The sequence below is a fragment of the Podarcis tiliguerta genome (assembly GCF_965153285.1).
Source record: "Podarcis tiliguerta genome assembly, chromosome: 2".
In the NCBI taxonomy this organism is placed as follows: domain Eukaryota; kingdom Metazoa; phylum Chordata; class Lepidosauria; order Squamata; family Lacertidae; genus Podarcis; species Podarcis tiliguerta.
Window position 1 is genome coordinate 635,536 of NC_139535.1, and position 24,261 is coordinate 659,796.

At 47.9% G+C, this 24,261-nt stretch overlaps 2 protein-coding genes across 2 annotated transcripts; both read right to left on the reverse strand.

The window, feature by feature from the left end:
* Positions 1-21,143, reverse strand: LOC310670543 (uncharacterized protein). The gene is made up of 2 exons (XM_083426046.1): positions 20,942-21,143; positions 1-2,847 (listed from the first exon to the last, which is right to left on the reverse strand). Exon 2 carries the CDS (start codon positions 2,760-2,762, stop codon positions 1,272-1,274), a length of 1,491 nt encoding a protein of 496 aa, XP_083282172.1. The 5' UTR covers positions 2,763-2,847; positions 20,942-21,143; the 3' UTR covers positions 1-1,271.
* Positions 15,072-16,845, reverse strand: LOC310670728 (uncharacterized protein). Its single transcript, XM_083426438.1, has 2 exons — positions 16,713-16,845; positions 15,072-16,618 (listed from the first exon to the last, which is right to left on the reverse strand). Exon 2 carries the CDS (start codon positions 16,588-16,590, stop codon positions 15,511-15,513), a length of 1,080 nt encoding a protein of 359 aa, XP_083282564.1. The 5' UTR covers positions 16,591-16,618; positions 16,713-16,845; the 3' UTR covers positions 15,072-15,510.
* Positions 21,144-24,261: the final 3,118 nt, after the last annotated feature.

Genomic DNA, 24,261 nt, shown 5'->3' on the forward strand with positions numbered 1-24,261 from the left:
TGTGAGTATGGTGGGTGTGTGTTTTTGAATCAGGTTAGCCATATTGATTTGTATGCTGTTATGAGTTATTTGTGGTGTAAGTGGCCATTATTGTCTTGGAAGATGTTTAGTAAGGCCAGTTCTGGGGTGGTTTCTAATACTTGTTTGGTTATTTTACTTATTTATTGTATGGCTATTGTCCAGAATAGTTGGATTTTGGGCACTCCCACCACATGTGGAGGTATGTGCCTATGGAGGTACACCCTCTCCAGCATTTTGGTGAGGTTCCTGGGCATATTAGCGCTAGTTTTCTTGGTGTTAGGTACCACATGTAGGTGAGCTTCAGAGTGAGTTCTTTTCTTTTCATTGATATGGATTTAAATTGGGGTTTAGAGCACATTCTGGTCCATTGAGTGGGGTTAAACTCATAGCCTATGTCATCTTCCCATTGTTTTTTGATTGTGTCTAGGGAGTTCGTGGGATTTTGGAGTCGTATTTTGTATATTGCAGATACCATCCCTTTACCGTTTCCCTTTGTTGTTAGGAGGAGGTTTTCAAAGGTTGTCAGGGGCCTAGTTGCTGCTGATTTTACTACTGGATTGTTTAAGAGGGCATGTAATTGGTGTTGTGTTAACCAGGGCATTTGGGTGTCTTCTAGTTTGTCTTGTATTTCTTGTGTTGACAAAGGTTTATTTTTGTAGAAGTCTATTAGGCGATATAAGCCTTTGGTTTGCCAGGTTTTTATCTGGAGGTTTTGTGCTGCATGATGGAATAATGAGTGGTACGCCAGGGGGATTAGTGGGGATGGGGTTGGGGATAGTTTGACTATTACTGTTTTGCAAAAGGCCTTGGAAGGGAGCAGGCCCTGCAGTCCTCCCCACAGCCGATGGTCAGAGGCCTCACCGCAGCAGGAGTCCCTTTATAGCTGGGAGAGAGGGCCTGGGCCACACACCCTGGGCCAGTTGGAAAAGGCCCTGGAAGGGAGCAGGCCCTGCAGTCATCCCCACAGCCGATGGTCTTTGCATGTAAAATCATATACATATAAAGTAACAGAAGCACTTCCTCCACACTCCTTCCATTCAAATCATTTCTGCTTTTTCAGTTTGTTGGTAGATTGTTGGTTTTCAACTCTTAAAGCTTCTCCTCCTTGTGAGTCCATTGATGTTTTGTAAGAACATCAGGAGTGAAGCACTATCTACACTCCATATAAGAAAGTGGTTTTCCCTTTTTGAGTTTGCTGGTGTTTGCTAAGGTTTCCACTTCTATTGAAGCTCTTTCCACACTCCATACATTTATTTGCTTCTCCCCGAGTGAGTCTGTTGATGAATTCTAAGGTGTCCACTCTGACTGAAGCTCTTTCCACACTCCATGCATTGAAATGGTTTCTCCCCTGTGTGAGTCCGCTGATGAATTCTAAGGTTTCCACTCTGACTGAAGCTCTTTCCACACTCCAGGCATTGAAATGGTTTCTCCCCTGTGTGAGTCCGTTGATGAATTCTAAGGTCTCCACTCTGACTGAAGCTCTTTCCACACTCCATGCATTGAAATGGTTTCTCCCCTGTGTGAGTCCGTTGATGAATTCTAAGGCTTCTGCTAGTAGTGAAGCTCTTTCCACACTCCATGCATTTAAATGGTTTCTCTCCTGTGTGCCTCCGTTGATGAATTCTAAGTTTTCCACTCTCAGTGAAGCTCTTTCCACATTCCATGCATTGAAATGGTTTCTCTCCTGTGTGAATTTGATGATGTGCATTCAGGCATACACTCTCAGTGAAGCTCCTTCCACACTCCATGCATTTAAATGGTTTCTCTCCTGTGTGCCTCCGTTGATGAATTCTAAGGTCTCCACTCTGACTGAAGCTCTTTCCACACTCCATACATTTAAATGGTTTCTCCCCTGTATGAGTCCGTAGATGAATTCTGAGGTTTCCGCTAGTAGTGAACCTCTTTCCACACTCCATGCATTGAAATGGTTTTCCCCCTGTGTGACTCCGTTGATGAATTCTAAGGTGTCCACTCTGACTGAAGCTCTTTCCACACTCCATACATTTAAATGGTTTCTCCCCTGTGTGAGTCTGTTGATGAATTCTAAGTTTTCCACTCTGACTGAAGCTCTTTCCACACTCCATGCATTTAAATGGATTCTCCCCTGTATGAGTCCATTGATGAATTCTAAGGTATCGACTCTGACTGTAGCTCTTTCCACACTCCATACATTTAAATGGTTTCTCCCCTGTGTGAGTCCGTTGATGAATTCTAAGGTCTCCACTCTGACTGAAGCTCTTTCCACACTCCATGCATTTAAATGGTTTCTCCCCTGTATGAGTCCATTGATGAATTCTAAGGTATCGACTCTGACTGTAGCTCTTTCCACACTCCATGCATTTAAATGGTTTCTCCCCTGTGTGAGTCCGTTGATGAATTCTAAGGTCTCCACTCTGACTGAAGCTCTTTCCACACTCCATGCATTTAAATGGTTTCTCCCCTGTATGAGTCCATTGATGAATTCTAAGGTATCGACTCTGACTGTAGCTCTTTCCACACTCCATACATTTAAATGGTTTCTCCCCTGTGTGAGTCCGTTGATGAATTCTAAGTTTTCCACTCTGACTGAAGCTCTTTCCACACTCCATGCATTTAAATGGTTTCTCCCCTGTATGAGTCCGTTGGTGTTTTCTAAGGTTTCCACTGTCAGTGAAGCTCCTTCCACACTCCATACTTTCAAATTGTTTATGTTCTCTGTTTTCACACTCCATATATTTAAATGGTTTCTTTGTTATTCCCATTTCGCATGGCCCACCAGAATTCTGATTGCCTTCTCCATAGTCTTCTTTCGATGGGGTGGGGTAGGGAGAAAATCCTATTTGTTTTCTAGGAAGAGAACAAAGGAATATTACACACATCAGTTAGCACCTGCTCTTATTTTAACGTCTTGTACAATCTCTCCTGTCCTCCATATGTTCCAAATTTTTAGGCAAAGGAAATAATGTAAAATAATGGTCATGCATCATCAGCCTTTTATAACCCTTAATTATTGTTAAGGAAGCAGCATTATCTTAGAATACGGTTGAACAGTGGGGTTTACGTTTTATAAAAAGTGGTTCCTAACAGAAAGGGGAGATACTCTATGTTGCATGAACCTGGCCACTATTCATCAGGGTCCTAAGTTCATCATGAAGTTATTCATCCTCTGCACTATAATCCTCCACCCCTTGGGCCACATTTTGTCCCCTTCGACCTCTAGATCTTTATTCATCGCCTGCACAGTCCCTTTGGCCTCAGTAGGTGCATAGTGACCATTTTGGAGACCCATATATAAGTCTAGTGACAAGGCTTGGTGCTTGTGGTCGGCTGAAGGAGTGCTCAATTGGAGAATGTTCTTGGGGTTGGACCTCCATCTCTCAGCCTTGCATTCTTGCATGGAGAGAGCTGGAGATGCAGAAGAAAAGCACCTGGAGCCTGACTGTTGGGAAGGCCAGACTGAGACACCCACCCCAATTATGATTTATAATACAGTGGTGCCTCGCAAGACAAAAAGAATCCGTTCCGCGAGTCTTTTCGTCTTGCGGTTTTTTCGTCTTGCGAAGCAAGCCCATTAGCGGAGTAGCGCTATTAGTGCTATTGGCGATTTAAGGGCTAAAAACGGCTTTTTAAAGCTTAAGGGATTAGCGGTTTTGCTGCTAAAATGCTTTTAGCAGCTTAGCGCTTCAGAAAAAGGGATTTTGGAGTGGAAAAAACCCCCGAAAATTTTCGTCAATTTTCGTCTTGCGAAGCAAGCCCATAGGGAAATTCGTCTTGCGAAGCGCCTCTGCAAACGGAAAACCCTTTCGTCTTGCGGGGCACCACTGTAATTATATGCATAGAATCATAGAATCATAGAGTTGGAAGAGACCACAAGGGTCATCGAGTCCAACCCCCTGCCAAGCAGGAAACACCATCAGAGCACTCCTGACATATGGTTGTCAAGCCTCTGCTTAAAGACCTCCAAAGAAGGAGACTCCACCACACTCCTTGGCAGCAAATTCCACTGTCGAACAGCTCTTACTGTCAGGAAGTTCTTCCTAATGTTTAGGTGGAATCTTCTTTCTTGTAGTTTGTATCCATTGCTCCGTGTCCGCTTCTCTGGAGCAGCAGAAAACAACCTTTCTCCCTCCTCTATGTGACATCCTTTTATATATTTGAACATGGCTATCATATCACCCCTTAACCTCCTCTTCTCCAGGCTAAACATGCCCAGCTCCCTTAGCCGATCCTCATAAGGCATTGTTTCCAGTCCTTTGACCATTTTGGTTGCCCTCCTCTGTACACGTTCTAGTTTGTCAGTGTCCTTCTTGAACTGTGGTGCCCAGAGACATGCTGCCATGTCTCGCACCCGCCTCCTGACACTGGCTTATCTTAGTGGAGATTCCCTGTCCAGGCCTCTCTCACTGTTCTTCCTCCTTTGCCCTGGGTGGCCAAGGGCTTCTGGATATTCTAGCTCTGCTCCAACTGGGAATTATTTATTAAATTGTTATACCTCTCTTCATCTGAAGATCAGAAGATAAAAATATGTGTGACACTGAAAAAGGTGAGTATTAAAGGTGAATAACACTGATTGTGGGAAAGAAAAGAAAGAAGATGAAACCAGTAATGTGTCCAGCTGAATGTAAAATAATAATAATAATAATAATAATAATAATAATAATAATGTGTAAAGAAGAAACCAATCTTCAAATCAGTTTCATATTCCCTGGCTGTATTTCCCAGCCACGATTGTGACTCAGAATCCTAGCCACACTTTTTTCTAGAATATCAACTGGATCTCTTTGAAATGGGAGTCAGACATCCCTGGGATTTCATCCAGACATTCCTTTAGTGTGGGCAGCAGCGGCGGAGAAAGGAAGGAAGCAACTTTGGGGACAAACCATTTCCTTCAGAAGGTCTTCCCCAGCGGCCAGCAGGGTTGATAAACTGCTCAGTGTGGACACCTTGGCTTTATACTGTTAGGGTCTGGATACCAATCACAATCCCTTGGAAATGTCTCAAGAACCCTTAAGATCCAATTTCACCAACTCCCAAGTAACACTGAGCCCTAGAGGAACCGTCTATATTGAGGTGAGGCACCTCTGGCCCTCCAGATGTGGTTGGACTCAAAGTACCACCTGCCCAAGCAAGGATGGCCCATGGCCAGGGTGGATGGGAGTCTTATCTGGGGGGACACACTTTCCCCTTCTTCCCCCTCCTCTGAAAATGCGGAATGGGGGAGGCGGGGCACATTGACACACCAACAATATTTCAATATCGAGAAATGGTATTCGTGTTGCGACATCACCAAAATGTGTCTATACATGTGTGAGTAGAACAGTTGTGACTGCGCTGCCCGCCAGTTTAGCCGTTGGCATTTGACGAGAGAACCAACTAAAAAATTATGTGAAATGTAAAAGTGTTCCAACACCTTTTTACGTCATTTAGTTAAGATTTAAAAATACCAAATGTAAGTTATTCCACTTAGTAATCAGGATTACACGTGATTTTCAAATAAGTTCAGTGGTTTTATTAACAATTGCTAGTTGACATTGAAAATGTTCGTTGGGGCACTTTGATACACTAAGATATGGGACGCATTGATACATATAATAGTGCCCCGCTTAGTGTACAATAGGGACGCGGGTGGCGCTGTGGGTAAAAGCCTCAGCACCTAGGGCTTGCTGATCGAAAGGTCGGCGGTTCGAATCCCCGCGGCGGGGTGCGCTCCCGTTGCTCGGTCCCAGCGCCTGCCAACCTAGCAGTTCGAAAGCACCCCGGGTGCAAGTAGATAAATGGGGACCGCTTACTGGCGGGAAGGTAAACGGCGTTCTGTGTGCGGCTCTGGCTTGCCAGAGCAGCGATGTCACGCTGGCTACGTGACCTGGAAGCGTCTCCGGACAGCGCTGGCCCCCGGCCTCTTGAGATGGGCGCACAACCCTAGAGTCTGTCAAGACTGGCCCGTACGGGCAGGGGTACCTTTACCTTTACCTTAGAGTACAATAATCTCTAAACAAGTGTCATATCTCAGAAAAAAACAGGATCTTGTATGTTTGCTTCCGCATTGCAAGTGTTGAATTCAAGAATGTTGCTTTGCAGTTGCCAAAACCAAAATTCCCAAAGGGCACATCTTGAGCATCATCTCTTGATACTTTTTCTATTGACTTATGTGGATATAATGTGTAACAGGAGCTAAATGTTAATTATCTTATTTTTTATAAGCATTTTGTTTCAATTACTTTTTTTGGACTACCTAATGTGCGTTCTTATACTTTTTAAAGTTTTTCCAAACTTCTGGCCCATGGGCCTTAGGGTGCCTATGCCTGGGATAGATGGTTAAATCAGGGCTGGCCAAATGGGACTCTGCTCCGTCCCCTCCTTGCCCCTCCCTGCACCTCCTGCCTGAGGGGGCTGCCTCAGTTTCCCTTACAGTGGAGCAGGCCCTGAGAACAGCCTTCCTGCTGCCTTCCAAAAGACAGTCATACCTCGGGTTACAGACGCTTCGAGTTGTGTGTTTTCAATTTTATGCACCGCGCCAAACCTGGAAGTACCAGAACAGATTACTTCCAGGTTTCGCGTGTGAGCAGAACCACTAAATCACGCTTTGCACATGTGCAGAAGCACCAAATTGCAACCCACAAATGCGCAGACGCGGCGCTGCAGGTTGTGAATGTGCCTCCCGCATGGATCACATTTGCAACCTGAGCGTTCACTGCACAGGAAACATGACACAGAAGACCTTGGAGTCTCACTGTGGAAAACAACAACAACAACAACAAGGATTGGTTATACGTCACTTTGGGCTGCCCTGGGCGGTGGCGTAGGGGGTCCCCATTACAACAGCCCTGCAAAATAGACCGGAGTTGCTACGCGCTTTGGGACTTGGAAGAGTAACTTGCGGCAACCGTAAAGGGCAGTCCAGTGTCGTCATTACGGGAGTCTCTTAAATAGGGGCTGGTGTTTGAACTTGGGCTTTGCTAATGTTATGGAATTGGCGGGGGGGCACTTGTGGGAGAGCAGGTTTCTTTGGCCGTCTCCCCCTTCCTTGGTTGCCCCTTCTGCTTTCCCATGGCAAGTCCAGCCGAATTCGACTATGGCATGTGGTGCATATCTCCGCCTTCAGACGGAGGGAGCCAGGCAGCTTTCTGGGTCGTGTGCCCAACTTTTCATGAGCTGATATTAAATCCCAAAAGACCTACAGCTGCTTGTTACAAAGGGAGGGGGCAGATTCCAGTAGGTTTATGATATTAACACTTTCCACACTCATTTCTGATGCTCAGAAGCAGGTGCACCCTTTCCTATACCTTCCTGATGACATTCTCAGTCTGACACACAGTATTTACACAGAAACACGGATCAAACACAAAAAAACCCTTCACATAACTCCCTTTCTAAAATACACTGAGACTATCTTATAACATATCTCCATTATAACACACAAGTTCTAATTAAATCCTAATATTTACTATACCTAAACATTGAGCACCACAGACTAATAATACTAATACTAATACTACTACTAATAATAATAAGTATTATTTCTACCCTGCCCATCTGGCTGAGTTTCCCCAGCCACTCTGGGCGGCTCCCAATCGAGTGTTAAAAACAATACAGCATTAAATATTAACAAGTTCCCTAAACAGGGCTGCCTTCAGATGTCTTTTAAAAATGGGATAGCTGCTTAATTCCTTGACATCTGATGGGAGGGCGTTCCACAGGGCAAGCGCCACTACCCAGAAGGCCCTCTGTCTGGTCCTCTGTAACCTCACTTCTCGCAGGGAGGGAACCGCCAGAAGGCCTTAGGCGCTGGATCTGTGTCCAGGTTGCACGATGGAGGTGGAGACGCTCCTTCAGGTATACAGGACTGAGACCGTTTAGGGCTTTCAAGGTCAGCACCAACACTTTGAATTGTGCTCAGAAACGTACTCAAATATTCCTCTGCAGTAAAGGAGGCAAATGGAAGACTTCCCATTGTCTTTGTGCTTACAAATACTGCCTTAAGGAGGGATGAACAGGGTGAGCCTGTGACCTGGATTCAGGAACTAAAGTATTTACCATCACAAAAGAATGGCCAGGCTGCCCAGGTAATGCAGTCAGTGACCATTAACAGGTATCCTTGAGGACAGGTTTTCTGCTGTAGACCGCCTCCTGTGATGTATTCCTGCTGTAGTCTCCTTCTGTATATTTGGGGGGGGGTCTTGGGTGGGCAATTTCAAAAGACTATATAAGGCCTTGCACACCTCCCTCCTGGCTGCGGTGAGGGGGGGGGGACACTGTTGCAATAAAGATCAGGCTTACTAGCCACTTTGCTTCGCCATATACACTGGTTGGCCTCTGTTATTTTCTCCTACCTACCGTATTTTTCGCTCCATAAGGCGCACCTGATCATAAGGCACACCTAGTTTCTAGAGGGGGAATTCAAGAAAAAAATATTATTTAAAGGGAGCGCTGAGCAGAGCTCCCTGGTGCCCTGCGGAGGCTTTGCACCACTAAGGCAGAAGCTAAAACAGCTAGAGGGAGCGCTGCGCAACACTCTCTCTAGCTGTTCTGGCTTCTGGGGTAGCCTGCGAAGCCTCTACAGGGCAGTAGCGAGCCTACATCCCCCTGCCCTGCGGAGGCTTCGCGGGCTACCCCCGAGCTGCTCAGGAGCTTATTGGGGCTGGCAAGGGAAGCCCGGGCTTCCCCCGCCAGCCCCGACAAGCTCTGGGAGTATTCCCCACCTCCCACAAAAGCCCACAGGAGCTGCGCACCCTTTAAGGAGCGTGCGGCTCCTGCAAGCTTTTTTACGAGGTGGGAGAAGGGACGGACGCAGCCAGTCAGTCCCTTCTCCCTCCTCAGGGAAAAGCCCCCAAGAGCGGCGTGCTCTTTAAAGAGCGCGCGGCTTCTGCGGGGGGGGGGGGGAATTCTGTAAGATTATTTGGGGAAGTTTTTCTAATGAGAAGATATTGTCACACATGCTTGTTTTTGTCATTCTCAAACGTGTGAATTTCTGTATCTGCAGAGATAACATGCCTTTTCTTCACAGGAAAAATGTTATAAAATAAACATACAGAGTTGAGAGGAAACCTTAATCCCATTGTTCCTTTGCAGAATTATATACACAGAATCAACCCCTTAAATTCTAAGTTCCAAGAGGTTCAATGAACAGATGGTTTGCAGTGGAAGAGATCTGCACAAGTAGCTAAGTGTGAAGCAGTAAAAATGAAAGTGCAACCTTGTGAGCAGAATACTCCACACATCTTGGGGTCTTTGTGTAATAATTGTGCAACTCAGACTTGAGGCAAGTGCTGAAGGCTCTTCAGGGCTGGCAACCTCTTCCCAATCCCACTGGGTTCCAACAACCGCACTGACACTTAACTGTACAGAATAGGCACCTGAATGCAGAAGCCAATCCAAAGGGGTGACTGGTAGTGGAGGTGGTGGAAATGCATAATTTCTGAGTTTTTCATGTGCGCTAAAACTCAGTCTGCTTGGTTGTTGTTTTTTATATATAAAAAAAATATTTTTACCAACATGCTATAATATTATTGTTTTAGTTAAATAAATTGCTTAAGTTGTTATTAAGGAAATGATTATTTTTCTCCTTCCAATAAATTACAGCAGAAATGTTGTCCAAATATAGACAGTTAACTTATTAAACCTCAGAATGATTTCATAATTATCTGTCTATGTATTTCTATTAGTGTAACCAAATCAGAAATTTTTTATTTAAAAAGGAATCATACTGACTAGTGATTTATTGTAAATTGTGATTGAAATCAATTTGATTTATATCAAATCCTCCCTGATTGCAATCTACCACAACGTCTGAAATAAGGCTGGAACTATACAGAGGCGAACAGGACAATGTCCTGGCAGCTGCTACTACGTGGGGGCTAAAACGGATAAATGACAATATTATCAATCCTCACACACTCAGTTTCATCAGCAGGCAAGCCAAGATGCATCCCAGCAGGACTTTTGGGTTTGCGCTAGGCTATTAAATGGTGGTATTCAGGACAATCCAAAGTATGGAGATAAGTCCTAGTGAATGCAGATGATCTGGGACTGCCAACACCCTCAGCAGGGAGGCTGGGTGATGGGGGGGGTCAGGGGTGCTGGAGGGGGAGGGGTCTCTGTCGAGGCTCCTCCCCCTTCCATGGACTCCCTCTCTCCGTTTCCCCAGCCAGGCGCCCCACGACCCCAGGGAGAATGGGGGGCCTCAGCCCCACCCCCAGCCCTGCTTGGGGTCCTCATTCATCTTCCAGCCAAGGCGTCCGGGGGGGGGGCAGGGCAGCTGAGCATCTCTCGACCCCCCAGGAAAGAGAAAGGGGAGTCTGGCGGTGCTGCTGCCAGGAGATCTTGCCAGGCCAAGCCTGCCGGTGTTGGGTCCCCCCTTCCCCCCTGGGTCGCTGGATCGGGGCCCCTGTCGACGGGCCCCAGGGAGGGCGCTTTCTTGGGGGGGGTCTCTTTGTCCTCCCCCCTCTTATTCCCCCCCTTCTCACCTCTTGGTCCTCCGCCTCCCTGGCTACGGATTAGTCCGCTTTCCTTGTCAGCAATAGAAAGGGCGGCGGCGGCGACTCTTCAGCGACGCCCCTCCTCCTTTCCCTGTCTGGAAACTTCCGGCGCGTTTCGCGACGACACTTCCGGTTCCTTTTGGGATGCGCTTGCTCCTAGAGCTACGTCGATAGAGCAGCCTCTCCTTGTGTTGGGATGGGGCGCTGCCTCTGGGGGCTCCATGGGGAGCTGGCCCCCCTCCTTCCTCCTCCCCACAGCAGGGGGCATCATATCTGGGGGTGACCTGGGTTTGCGGGGAGAGAAGGACGTGGTTTTCCATCTGCAAACAGGGAGGCTGGGAGGGGAGAGGATGAATGAGAGGGAGGGAAGGGCTGCCCCTCCCCCTGTGGGTCAGGGGAGTGGGGGAGGGGCTGAGCCAGGGAAGCCAACGGGGGGGGGTCTCTCCCCCCTTGTGAAGCCCAGAGATGGACCCAGACATGGGGCTGCCTGAGAGAGAAGGGGCGCTTCCTTCCCTCTCCCCGCTCCTCCCCACAGGCTCTCCTGCGGCCAGAGACCCCCTTGGCCCGGCAGGGAGAGGGTGGGGTCCCCTTCCGCCATGAGAGGAGTGCAATGGGGTTGTGAGGGGGAGAGAGAGACCCCTTTCTGCTCCCCTCCCAAGAGGGTCCCCGTCGTGTCTCTGAGGGGCGAGAGAGGAGCAGCCCCTCCCCCCGCCGCTGCTTCCCCTCAGCGACTCTGAGGGCAACGACTTTTCCCGCCTTTTCCCACCTTCGAAATCGGAGCCTCGCCTCAGTTTCAGGCGCCAAGGAGGCCGATTCCCCGGCGGGCTCCCTGCTTTATTAGTGGATTTCTTCTCATTCGCCCTGATTTCTGCTCCTACATCTTCCTTTTGGAGCTTCCCTCTGCTTCTTTGGAAAGAAGGCTGTGTAAAAAGCCCCTCAGCACTGCCTCTGCATCCCATACAGTATGTCAAAGTCTGATTTCTTCCCATTTGCTGCCTATAATTCTTCCACCAGGACTGTTCTTCCTTCCTGCCAATGTCACTTCCCAACTAGTAATTCTTCCCTCACTGCCCTTAAATAGCTGCTTGGGGTCTAGTTTGGGGCCTGCATAAAGAACCTCCTCTCTTTTTTCCTTTTAGCTGTAGGCCTTATTGATACACAATTTTCCATCTGATGCCTGCTTACTCGGAAGTAAGTCCTACTCTGCTCCCAGGTGTGCAGCCAGCAGTTCAGGCAGGAGGCCAAAGGACCCAGAGTGGTTTCCAAATGCTGCCCTTTTTGATACGTTTCCATTTATTCTTTTGCATGGGGACTGGCCAGATTGAAAACCCCCCACCCCATTCAAAAGAAAGACTAGCAAAAGATTTCAAAGGCAGAATTTCCAAAAGATGGCACTTTGTCCTGAATTTAAGACAAGTCAATCGAAAACTCATGGGCTTTTTGGGCATTTATTTGGGGCCTTGTCTAAAAAAAAAGCTCTACAGTTTTGGGGTTGTCCTGGTTTCTACTTTTATAGCTCAGTCGGTAGAGCATGAGACTCTGAATCTATGAGTTGGGAGTTTGAGCCCCACTTTGGGCAAAATACCTTAATTCCAGGGGGCTGGGCGAGATGACCCTTGTGGTCGCTTCCAACTCTGCAATTCTAGGATTCGACCATGTGTAGAGGAAAGATCGCCGCCTTGTGGGCAGTAGAGGAATGATGTAATGTTGGTTGGTGGGAACTGTTCTTGAGTGTTGCCTTGTCACACACATGCAACACCACAACAGTCCTGTGAAAGGAAGGGGGGAGCATTTCTGCAGCCTGTTGCCCATCCATCCAGCTGCCCAGGCCCCAGCACCTCCCCCTGACAGTGAAGGGTCCCAGTCTGGAAATCCTCCCTTCCTGCTGGAGATGAGGCAGTGAGGGATTCCAGACAGACAGAGGCATCCTTGCTCTGGAATTCCCTTGCCAGTAGGGAGACGTCAAAAGACCCCCCCCCCCATGCCTCCCCCTTCCCTCATTTAGTATGGAGACTTTTCATCTTGTGGTTTGGTCATTTTAAATCCAGTTTTTTTCTCTCTCCCTGCAATTTTAATACTGTTGTTGGTTTCCTTGTTTAAATTATTCTGTTTACTAGTGATATTTGACATAGCGTTTGTGAATGCAAAGCAATTGTGGCTCTTGGGTAGAAATCTGTGATCCAGACATGGCCTAGTCAATCACATCTTGTTTCAACATCCATCTAACAGAAAAGAAAATCCTCCCATCATTTAGCCCGGACACTGAGGTCCACTTCCGAGGGTCTTGTGGCGGTTCCCTCATAATTACAGGCAACCAGGCAGAGGGCCTTCTCAAAAGTGGCGCCCTCCCTGTGGAACACACGCCCTCATAATAATTTATTAATAATTAATATTATTATAATTTTTATTATTATCATCATCATCAGATGTCAAAGAGAGAAAGTAACTTTTGGAAGAGCTCTGAAGGCCTTCAGGGAAGTTCTTAATGTTTGACATTTTACATGTTCCTTTGTCACAGAACCAAGCTGGCACCATCCATTGGTTCTGGCAGGGTTCCAGTTCATGGTCAACAAGATTAAACAGATGCACGTTGGGCTGATGAGGAGGTGGTGAGGGACCAGGAGTGAGACCTTGGGGTCATGTTAGGTAACTCTGGGAAATTGTTGACCCTGTGAGCACTGGCTCGGGAAACTGCAAATCTCACGCTGGGGATGTTTAGGGAACCGATTGAAAATACACCTGCCACTCTCCTAATGGTTGTAGTGCAGATCTTGTTGGCATGCAGAGGGTCGCAAGGCCAGCTGGCTAGCCCCAGGTGGGTCATCTCCTTCCAGCCGTCCCGCTGCGAAGACCCATCAGCCTCTGCTCCGATGTAAATCAGCGACCCAGGCTTCAAAGCCAGGGCACACTATATCAGCAGAGCGAACTGCGGACACAGAATAGGCGTGAGGCTTGTGGAAGCATACTACAACTACGGATTTATTAATCATAAATCAGGACAAAGAAACATTTCGTCTCTCTCTTTGTATTCTCAGAGAGACAGAGAAAAGCAAAAGCTATACACACAACGGAAGTTCCCAGCATACTGTGCTGGAATGTAAACCGACATGTGACACATAACAATCTCATGTCTGCTCCTTAAGGAGGAATGGAAATTATTTATGGAGATCTATGGTGTGAACACATTTGGAGTACTGTGCACAGTTCAGTATCTGGGACCTTTCACTTTGGAGAGAAGACGAGGAAGGAAGGACATGTCAGATAGAATGGAGAAAGAGGATAGAGAAAAGCCCCCCCCCCCCAAACTAGAACTCATGGAATCCAGTGAAGCAGGAATGGTGGAAGATTTAGGAGAGAGAAAAGAGGGGTCTCCCCCTCTTCTCTGCATCCAGCCAGTCCATGATCGCAACAGCAATAATAAGATAATTACATCAATAATACGCTTTGTGCTCTGCTGGCAGGAGGACTCCCTCGGATCATGTCCAGTTGCAAAAGTGCAAGGAGACTTTCCACCCTCAGGGCCCAGAGATGGATCATGCCGTGGGGCAGCTGGTGGAATTGGAGGAAGCTGACCCTTAGCACTCTGGGTTGGGGACCTGGCTGAACCTCCTTCCACATTATACTCATCCATATTGTTTCTCGCCTGCGTCATTTTGGGGATAGCATTCTACACACACTTGTATCACCATGTGCCCCCCTCCCAACATTGCCTTGAGATGCTCTGGTACGGCCCCTTCTTCCCTGTGCCCCCTTCCCTCCTCATGCAAGACGTGCAGCTGAGAGCAGAGCCTTTCCTGGTTATGCCAGGGAATGCCCCTTTTATTTCTCCTGCCACCAAATATATCTATACACATTATATCTGACATAATGTATCTACAAATCAAAAGAATAGATCAGGGTTTCAAGATTACCTTCGGCATATAAGTAGGTGCTTTCAATCTTTCTGTGTCTTCATGGTTCCACTATTGGAATTATAACAATGGGACTTATGCTGCTGTTCCTATAATATTAGTCTAACTCTGCTTCCAAAGCAACACCACCAGCTCCACTTTGAGCAACTCTCCATTCCCAGATACAGTGGTGCCCCGCAAGACGAATGCCTTGCAAGACGGAAAACCCACTAAACGAAAGGGTTTTCCGTTTTGGAGGTGCTTCGCAGGACAAATTTCCCTATGGGCTTGCTTCGCAAGACGAAAATGTCTTGCGATTCCTGGGGGGGGGGTTTTCGCTCCCCACCCCCTTTTTCTAAGGCACTAAGCTGCTAATAGCCTTTTAGCAGCTAATCCGCTAATCCCTTAAGCCTTTAATAGCCGCTAATAGCCTTTTAGCAGCTAATCCGCTAATCCCTTAAGCCTTTAATAGCCGCTAATAGCCTTTTAGCAGCTAATCTGCTAATCCCTTAAGCCTTTAATAGCCGCTAATAGCCTTTTAGCAGCTAATCCGCTAATCCCTTAAGCCTTTAATAGCCGCTAATAGCCGCTAAACTGCTAATACCGCTAATCCGCTAATGGGCTTGCTTCGCAAGACAAAAAAACCGCTAGACGAAGAGACTCATGGAACGGATTCTTTTCGTCTTGCGAGGCACCACTGTACAGACATTTCCAACTCCCTCCACCAAACACCAACACCAGCTCTCTCTCAGTCCACCCTCATTCAGAAGCAACACTACAGATTCACATTAAATATTATATTCTACTTACTATTGTGAAATGTTACCTTCATTATTTAAATACATGTCTAGACAACATTACATACAAACAACAAAAGCTCACATACGCTGCATGTGTTTAAGATTGATTTCCTGTTATTGATGTGAACGAAAGTGTCAACTCGGAGAGAAACAGGTCCTGCACTCTAAAAAGTGTTGCATAATAACGAAATCAGGATCCACACTCCTTCTATTTAAACCCTTTCCCTTCTTTGAGTTAATTCATGGTCTGTTGGTGTTACAGCTCTTACCCCTTGGAGTCTTTTGATGGTTTGCAAGACTTCCACTACAACTGAACCTCTGTCCAATTCCCTAGGACTTATATTGTTACTCCCCTGTATGAGTTTGTTGATGTTTTGTAAGAACTCCACTTGTACTGAAGCTCCTTCCACATTCCATGCATTGAAATGGTTTCTCCGTTCTGTGAGTCCATTGATGGTATCTAAGGTGTCCACTCTGACTAAAGCTCTTTCCACACTCCATACATTTAAATGGTTTCTCCCCCGTGTGAATCAGATGGTGGTTTCTAAGGTGTCCACTCTCAGTGAAGCTCTTTCCACACTCCATACATTTAAATGGTTTCTCCCCCGTGTGAATAAGATGATGGTTTGTAAGGTGGCCACTCCGACTGAAGCTCTTTCCACACTCCATACATTTAAATGGTTTCTCTCCCGTGTGAATATGATGATGGTTTGTAAGGAGTCCACTCCGACTGAAGCTCTTTCCACACTCCATGCATTGAAATGGTTTCTCACCTGTATGAGTCCGTTGATGAATTCTAAGTGTTCCACTATCAGTGAAGCTCTTTCCACACTCCATGCATTCAAATGGTTTTTCACCTGTATGAGTCCGTTGATGAATTCTAAGTGTTCCACTATCAGTGAAGCTCTTTCCACACTCCATGCATTTAAATGGTTTCTCCCCTGTATGGGTCCGTTGATGTTTTCTTAGTGTTCCACTGTTAATGAAGCTCTTACCACAGTCCATGCATTTAAATGGTTTCTCCCCCGTGTGAGTCCGTTGATGAATTCTAAGGGTTCCATTGTGACGGAAGCTCTTTCCACATTCCATGCATTTAAATGGTTTCTCCCCTGTGTGTGTCCGTTGATGAATTCTAAGTTTTCCATTGTCACTAAAACTTTTTCCACATTCCATGCATTTAAATGGTTTCTCCCCCATGTGTGTCCGTTGATGTTTTCTTAATGTTCCACTATCAATGAAGTTCTTTCCACACTCCATGCATTTAAACGGTTTCTCCCCTGTGTGAGTCCGTTGATGTCTCCTAAATTTTCCACTGTCACTGAAGTTCTTTCCACATTCCATGCATTTAAATGGTTTCTCCCCCGTGTGAGTGCGTTGATGAATTCTAAGGTTTCCACTATCAATGAAGTTCTTTCCACATTCCATGCATTTAAATGGTTTCTCCCCAGTGTGAGTGCGTTGATGAATTATAAGTTTTCCACTTCCAGTGAAGCTCTTTCCACATTCCATGCACTTAAATGGTTTCTCCCCAGTGTGAATCCATTGATGAATTCTAAGTTTTCCACTCTCAGTGAAGCTATTCCCACACTCCACGCATTTAAATGGTTTCTCCTCCTTGTGAATCCATTGATGTCTTCTTAGCGTTCCACTATAAGTGAAGCTCTTTCCACACTCCATACATTGAAATGGTTTCTCCCCCGTGTGAGTCCGTTGATGTTTTCTTAGTGTTCCACTGTCAATGTAGCTCTTTCCACACTCCATACATTTAAATGGTTTCTCCCCCTTGTGAGTCCGTTGATGACTTGTAAGTACTTGATTAGAAGTGAAGCCCTTTCCACACTCCAAACATTTAAATGGTTTTCCCCCCACGTGAGTCCGTTGATGACTTCTAAGTACTCGATTAGCATAGAAGCTCTTTCCACACTCCGTACATTTAAAAGGTTTTTCGCCTGTGTGAGTCTGTTGATGTTTTCTTAGTGTTCCACTGCTACTGAAGCTCTTCCCACACTCCATACTTTCAAATTACTTCTCCTTTCTCTTTTCACACTCCATACATTTAAATGGTTTCTTTGTTAATCCTATTGGGCATCACCCACCAGAATTCTGACTGCCTTCTCCATTTTCTTCTTAAATGGGGGGTGGGGGAGAAAATCCTATTTATTTTCTAGGAAGAGAACAAAGGAATATTACAGACATGAATTACAACCTCCTCTTATTTTAACATCTCGTACAATCTCTCCTGTCCTCCATATGTTCCAAATTTTTAGGAAATGCAAATGAAATAATGTCAAATAATGGTAATGCATCATCAACATTTCATAACCCTTAATTATAGTTAATGAAGCAGCATTATCTCAGAATATGGTAGACTTTTGGGGTTTACTTTTTACATAAAGTGGTTTCTTACAGAAAAGGGAGCTACTCTATGTTCCTTGAACCTACCCACTATTCTTCAGGGTCCTAAGTTCACCATGAAGTTCTTCATTCTCTGCACAATAATCCTCCACCCCTTGGGCCACATTTTGTCCCCTTCGACCTCTAGATCTTTATTCATCACCTGCACAGTCCCTTTGGCCTAAGGACTTCCATATTGACCATTTTTGGAGACCCATATATAAGTCTAGTGACAAGGCTTGGTGCTTGTGGTCGGCTGAAGGAGTGCTCAGTTGGAGAATCTTCTTGGGGTTGGACCTCCATCTCTCAGCCTTGCATTATGGAATGGAGAGAGCTGGAGATGCAGAAGGAAAGCAGCTGGAGCCTGACTGCTGGGAAGGCCAGACTGAGACACCCACCCCAATTATGATTTATAATAACTATATGCCGCCAGGTCTCGCACTCGCCTCCTGACATTGGCTTATCTTAGTGGAGATTCCCTGTCCAGGCCTCTCTCACTGTTCTTCCTCCTTTGCCCTGGGTGGCCAAGGGCTTCTGGATATTCTAGCTCTGCTCCAATTGGGAATTATTTATTAAATTTGTATACCTCTCTTCATCTGAAGATCACAAGATAAAAATATGTGTGACACTGAAAAAGGTGAGTATTAAAGGTGAATAACACTGATTGTGGGAAAGAAAAGAAAATAAAGAAGCTGAAACCAGCGGTGTGTCCAGCTGAATAGAAAAAACCAATCTTCAAATCAGTTTCAGATTCCCTGGCTGTATTTTTCAGCCACGATTGTGACTCAGAATCTTAGCCACACTTTTTTCTAGAATATCAACTGGATCTCTTTGTAATAGGAGCCAGACAATCCCTGGGATTTCATCCAGACATTCTTTTAGTGTGGGCAGCAGCAGCGGAGGAAGGAAGCAACTTTGGGGACAAACCATTTCCTTCAAAAGGTCTTCCCCAGGGGGCGGCAGGCTTGATATACTGCTCAGTGGGGACACCTTGGCTTTATACTGTTAGGGTCTGGATACCAATCATAATCCCTGAAGAAATATCTCAAGAACCCTTAAGATCCAGTTCCACCAACTCCCACGTAACGTTGAGCCCTAGAGGAACCGTCTATGCTGAGGTGAGGCACCTCTGTCCCTCCAGATGTGGTTGGACTCAAAGGACCACCTGCCCAAGCAAGGATGGCCCATGGCCAGGGAGGATGGGAGTCTTATCTGGGGGGACACACTTTCCCCTTCTTCCCCCTCCTCTGAAAATTCTGTATACAGTGGTGCCTCGCAAGACGAAAAGAATCCATTCCGCGAGTCTCTTTGTCTTGCGGTTTTTTTCGTCTTGTGAAGCAAGCCCATTAGTGGTTTAGCGGATTAGCGCTATTAGCATCTTAGCGGGCTTAGCGGATCAGCTGATAAGCGGCTTAGCGGCTTGGGGAAAAGGGGGGGGGGAGGAAAAAAACCCTGCAGGAACTCACAAGACATTTTCGTCTTGCGAAGCAAGCCCATAGGAAATTCATTTTGCGAAGCACCTCCAAAACGGAAAACCCTTTCGTCTAGCGGGTTTTCCGTCTTGCGAGGCATTCGTCTTGCGGGGCACCACTGTATCTGTATTTCGTTTCCTCCTTCCTCCGTGATCTCCAACATCTTCCTGGTACAGTCCCACCAACTGCACACATTCCCAAATCATCCTGCACCACTGACTTCCCAAGGCGGCTGCATTGTGTCTGGGACACTGGCAATGGGACAGCACCTTCCACTGGATGAGAGGACAGAGGGTTAAATCAGGGCTGGCCAAACGGGACTCAGCTCCGTCCCCTCCTTGCCCCTCCCTGAATCTCCTGCCTGAGGGGGCTGCCTCAGTTTCCCTAGTGGGGGAGCAGGCCCCGAGAACAGCCTTCTCTCTTCCCCCAAAATACAGGAAACACGACAAAGAAGGCCTTGGAGTGTCACTGTGGAACATAACAACAACAACAACAACTGGTTGTAAGTCCCTTTGGGCTGCCCTGGGCAAGAGAAAGCAACTAATAGATTAAATAAATAAATAACAATAACTGAAACTGAAACTGCAGTACAGTGGTACCTCGGGTCAAGTACTCAATTCGTTCTGGTGGTTAAGAAAGTGTTCTTAACATAATGGGGCCTCCTGCTGCTGCCGTGCCGCTGGACCACAATTTCTCTTCTCATCCTGGGTTAGCGGAGTCTGTAACCTGAAGCGTATGTAACCTGAGGTACCACTGTAATAACAATAATAATAATAAGGCAGGCTCTTGAGGGGGGAACACGGGAACCCCCCCATTTCCATAGCAATCTTCCCCATCCCTTAAATCCCACAGAGTTAAGAGATCTGATATAGGGGGAATAATGGAAACCAGGTGAGAGGGAGTTGGGCCCAGGTGTCTGGGGGGGGGGGGGCCCTCTAGATGCTTCTCCACAGAAACACAGGCATGTGGGAGAGACTGGCGTTGCCAAGAGAGAAGCCTCAAAGGGGGAAATAATAAAGGGGGCTTCCTCCCTTTCCTCTTTCCCCCAGCGCCCCCTGCAGCTCCTGATCTGGGACTTGAGGCAGGGCAAGGACTGAGCTCCAGGGGAGGAGAGGGTGGGTGGATCGGGGCTCCGGCTCAGGGATCTCTCCCTGGTCTACACCGAGTCATGGCAGATCCCTGGGCAGGAGGGAGAAGTCAAGGCAGGCGGCCCCCAAGTCCCTCTCTCTTTCTCCAATATGGCTTCGATTCCTCCCCCAGGGATGCTCCCTTCCTCCCTCCGCCCCCCAACCTCCTCCGCCCCCAACCTCCTCCGCCCCCCCCCCGAGGGTCCCCTTGGCCCAGAGCCCCCCCCCCCCGCCGGCTCAGCCTTCCTGCCAAATCTCTCCCCATCCCAGGAGGGAGACGGGGGCGGGTCTCCATCCAGCTCTCTCTCGCCCCCATTAACCCTTCCATGGACTCCCCAGTCTCCCCCCAAAGGGGACCCACCAAGCCAGGATGGCGGCGCCCCAGGGATTCCTGCCAGGGGGAAGCCGGAACTGGGGCCTGGGTTCAAGTCCCAGCCGGGGGGGGGGCAGGGGAGCTGAGCATCTCTTGACAGCTGAGCATCTCCTTGCGCTGCAATGGAAATCTTGCAATGCAAAACCCTGCCGGGGCTCCCTCTGCAGAAAGGCCCCCCCGCCCCCCCCGCCCCGATGCATTTCCCATAGTAAATGGTGGGAAGGCTGATCTGGGGGGGGGGGGCGTGCAATGCAATCCCTGCGAATGGAGGGGGCCCGATCTCCAGCCGGATTGCATGCATCGGGGCCTCTGCAGATAGCCCCCAAGACGTGAGTTGTTGTTTTTTTGGGGGGGGTCCCTGCCCCCTTTCCCTCCCCGCCCTTCGCCCCCTCCCCCCCCCGCAGCTCTACCTCTTTGTCCTCTCTCTCCCTCCACTTCCCTCGCTCGCTATTTTACTCCGATTTCCTTTCTCGGGGGTCTCCAAGGACGCGCCCCCTCGGGGGGAGGGGCTCCTTTCCCCTCCCCTCCGGCTCGGCAATTTCCGACAGTCTTCGGCTGCCTTTCCGAATGCTTCTACCCATAGAGCTATGAAGAAGAGCCGCCCCGCCGGAAGGAGGGTGGGAGCAGGGGAGCCCGAGCGGAGGGAGGCGGATTGTGCGAGTTTTCTCCAGGGAGGGGCGTCTCAATCCCCGCCGGCAACTGAAAGCAGCTCCTTCTTCCGCCCCTGATGTGCTTCCCTCCAGCGAAAGCTGCAGAATCCAGTCTGCTTTGACGGGACGCCCTCAGCAAGGGAGGGGGGAGGTGTCAAGTTGATAATAAGTATTATTATTCCACCAATCTAGCTGGACAACTTACAGTGCAGATAAAAACATCAAACATTTAAAACCTCCCGATACAGGGCTGCCTTCAGACGTCTTCTAAAAGTTGTGTAATTCTTTATCTACTTGATATAAAAAAAGGTAAAGGTACCCCTGCCCGTACGGGCCAGTCTTGCCAGACTCTAGGGTTGTGCGCCCATCTCACTCAAGAGGCCGGGGGCCAGCGCTGTCCGAAGACACTTCCGGGTCACGTGGCCAGCGTGACAAGCTGCATCTGGCGAGACAGCGCAGCACACGGAACGCCGTTTACCTTCCCGCTAGTAAGCGGTCCTTATTTATTTACTTGCCCCCGGGGGTGCTTTCGAACTGCTAGGTTGGCAGGCGCTGGGACCGAACAACGGGAGCGCACCCCGCCGCGGGGATTCGAACCGCCGACCTTTCGATCGGCAAGCCCTAGACGCTGAGGCTTTAACCCACAGCGCCACCCGCATCCCCCTATCTACTTGATATTTGTTGTTGTTTAGTCGTTCAGTCGTGTCCGCCTCTTTGTGACCCCCTGGACCAGAGCACGCCAGGCCCTCCTGTCTTCCACTGCCTCCCGCAGTTTGGTCAGACTCATGTTTGTAGCTTCAAGAACACTATCCAACCATCTCGTCCTCTGTCGTCCCCTTCTCCTTGTGCCCTCCATCTTTCCCAACATCAGCGTCTTTCCAGGGAGTCTTCTCTTCTCATGAGGTGGCCAAAGTCTTGGAGCCTCAGCTTCAGGATCTGTCCTTCCAGTGAGCACTCAGGGCTGATTTCCTTAAGAATGGAGAGGTTTGATCTTCTTGCAGTCCATGGGACTCTCAAGAGTCTCCTCCAGCACCATAATTCAAAGGCGTCAATTCTTTGGCGATCAGCCTTCTTTATGGTCCAGCTCTCACTTCCATACATCACTACTGGTAAAACCAGAGCTTTTACTATTATTATTATTATTATTATTATTATGCCACTAATCTAGCTGGACAACTTACAGTGCACATAAAAACATCAAACATTTAAAACCTCCCGATACAGGGCTGCCTTCAGACATCTTCTAAAAGTTGTGTAATTCTTTATCTACTTGACATCTTATAGGTCCCCTGTAACTTTGCTTCTCACAGTGAGGGAACCACCGTCAGACGCTTGGAGGAGACTCAGGGTCCGGGCTGAATGATGGGAGTGGAGACACGCCTTCAGGTTTAGGTCTTTGAAGGTCAGCACAAACACTTTGAATTGTGCTTGGAAATGCCAGTGAAGATCCTTTAAGACCAGTGTTATATGGTCCCAGCAGCCACCCCCCTGTCTCCAGTTTAGCTGCCCCAGTCTGGATTAATTGTAGCTTCTGGGTCACCTTCAAAGGTAGCCCCACGGAGAGCACATTGCAGTAGTCCAAGCGGGAGATGACCAGAGCATGCACCACTCTGGCAAGACAGTCTGCGGGCAGGGAGGGTCTCATCCTGCATACCAGATGGAGTTGGTAACAGCTGGGTGTGATTATGGCGGAATCTCCCCCCCCCGGGGGGGGGGGTTTAACATTTTAACAGACATAAAGGGGTGGGCAGAGAGGGTCCCAGCCAGCGTACCAGATGGAGCTGGCAGACCATGTCAGGAGCCCAGGCTGCCGTCTTGATAACACAGCATGCAAGTCATAATTAGCTAGAAGATTTATTGCAAAACAAACAATCTGTCTCAGACGCTCTATCGGAGCTTCCGTGCCTTTTGATTCAGTTGACCCTTCGGAGGAGTGCTTCCTGGATCTGGAGAATATCCTGAACCTATGACCCTAATGTTTCTGGGTTTCTTTCCTATCTAATATCTTTCCCATTCGTCTACTCCTTGATGGACAGCTGTGAGTGCAGACTGACTCCCAGGCTGCATACCTGGTCCTTCAGGGGCACAGTTACCCCATTCAGGACCAGGGAGTCCCCCACACCCATCCGCTCCCTGTCCCCCAAAAAACAGTACTTCTGTCTTGTCAGGATCAACCTCAATCTGTTAGCCGCCATCCATCCTCCAACCGCCTCCAGACACTCACACAGGACCTTCACCGCCTTCATTGGTTCCAATTTAAAGGAGAGGCAGAGCTGGGTATCATCTGCATAATGATTAACACCCAGCCCCAATCCCCCCCCCCCAATGATTTATCCCAGCCGCTTCATATAGATCAGGGGTGGCCAACTCCCAAGACACTGTGATGTACTTTCAGAATTAAAATCTGGTGATACGGAAGGGGGGGCATGTCTTCTTCACCTCCTTCTTCGCTACAATATATTCATTTATTTCCAATTGTCAATGTCAAAAGGGACTAAAATCTATAAAATTCATAGAAAATCAACGTGCCAATTTGCTCAATTTCTCTAGGACTCCATGACACCTCCCCTGTCCTCCATCATCCCTCAAGCAAGGTGTCAAGACCCTAATCCTGTCAAATCACTCTGCCAAGCCTTTCCTCCGGGCAATGCCAGGTGGCAGACTGTGCATGCATGGACCATTGTCTTCTCATCACCGGGACTCAGGATGTGCTTATCTACGCATATCTCCAGCTCCGCATATTCCCCCCTCCCTCCTCCATATGTTAATCCTGTGTAACCCAACCTCTTCTTAATACATTCATGATGTAAGTGGGATGTATTTTGCACTGTATTCTGGGACATGGAGGGAAGTTTCAAAATTTCATGTCACCCCTTTCTCGCTGTTCAATCTCGCCTTGAACCTGTTGCGCAATAAACATGGATCTTCTGCAGTTTGCTCCTGTCTCCGGCTGAACTCATTTTCCTCCGCAGGGACCCGCGGACTTAGTCCGACGAGCTGGGTGGCAGAGCAGCCTCGCACCCAGATTTTACCGCAACACTGGCAATGATCTACCCCCCCCCCATTTGGGTTCAGGTCGA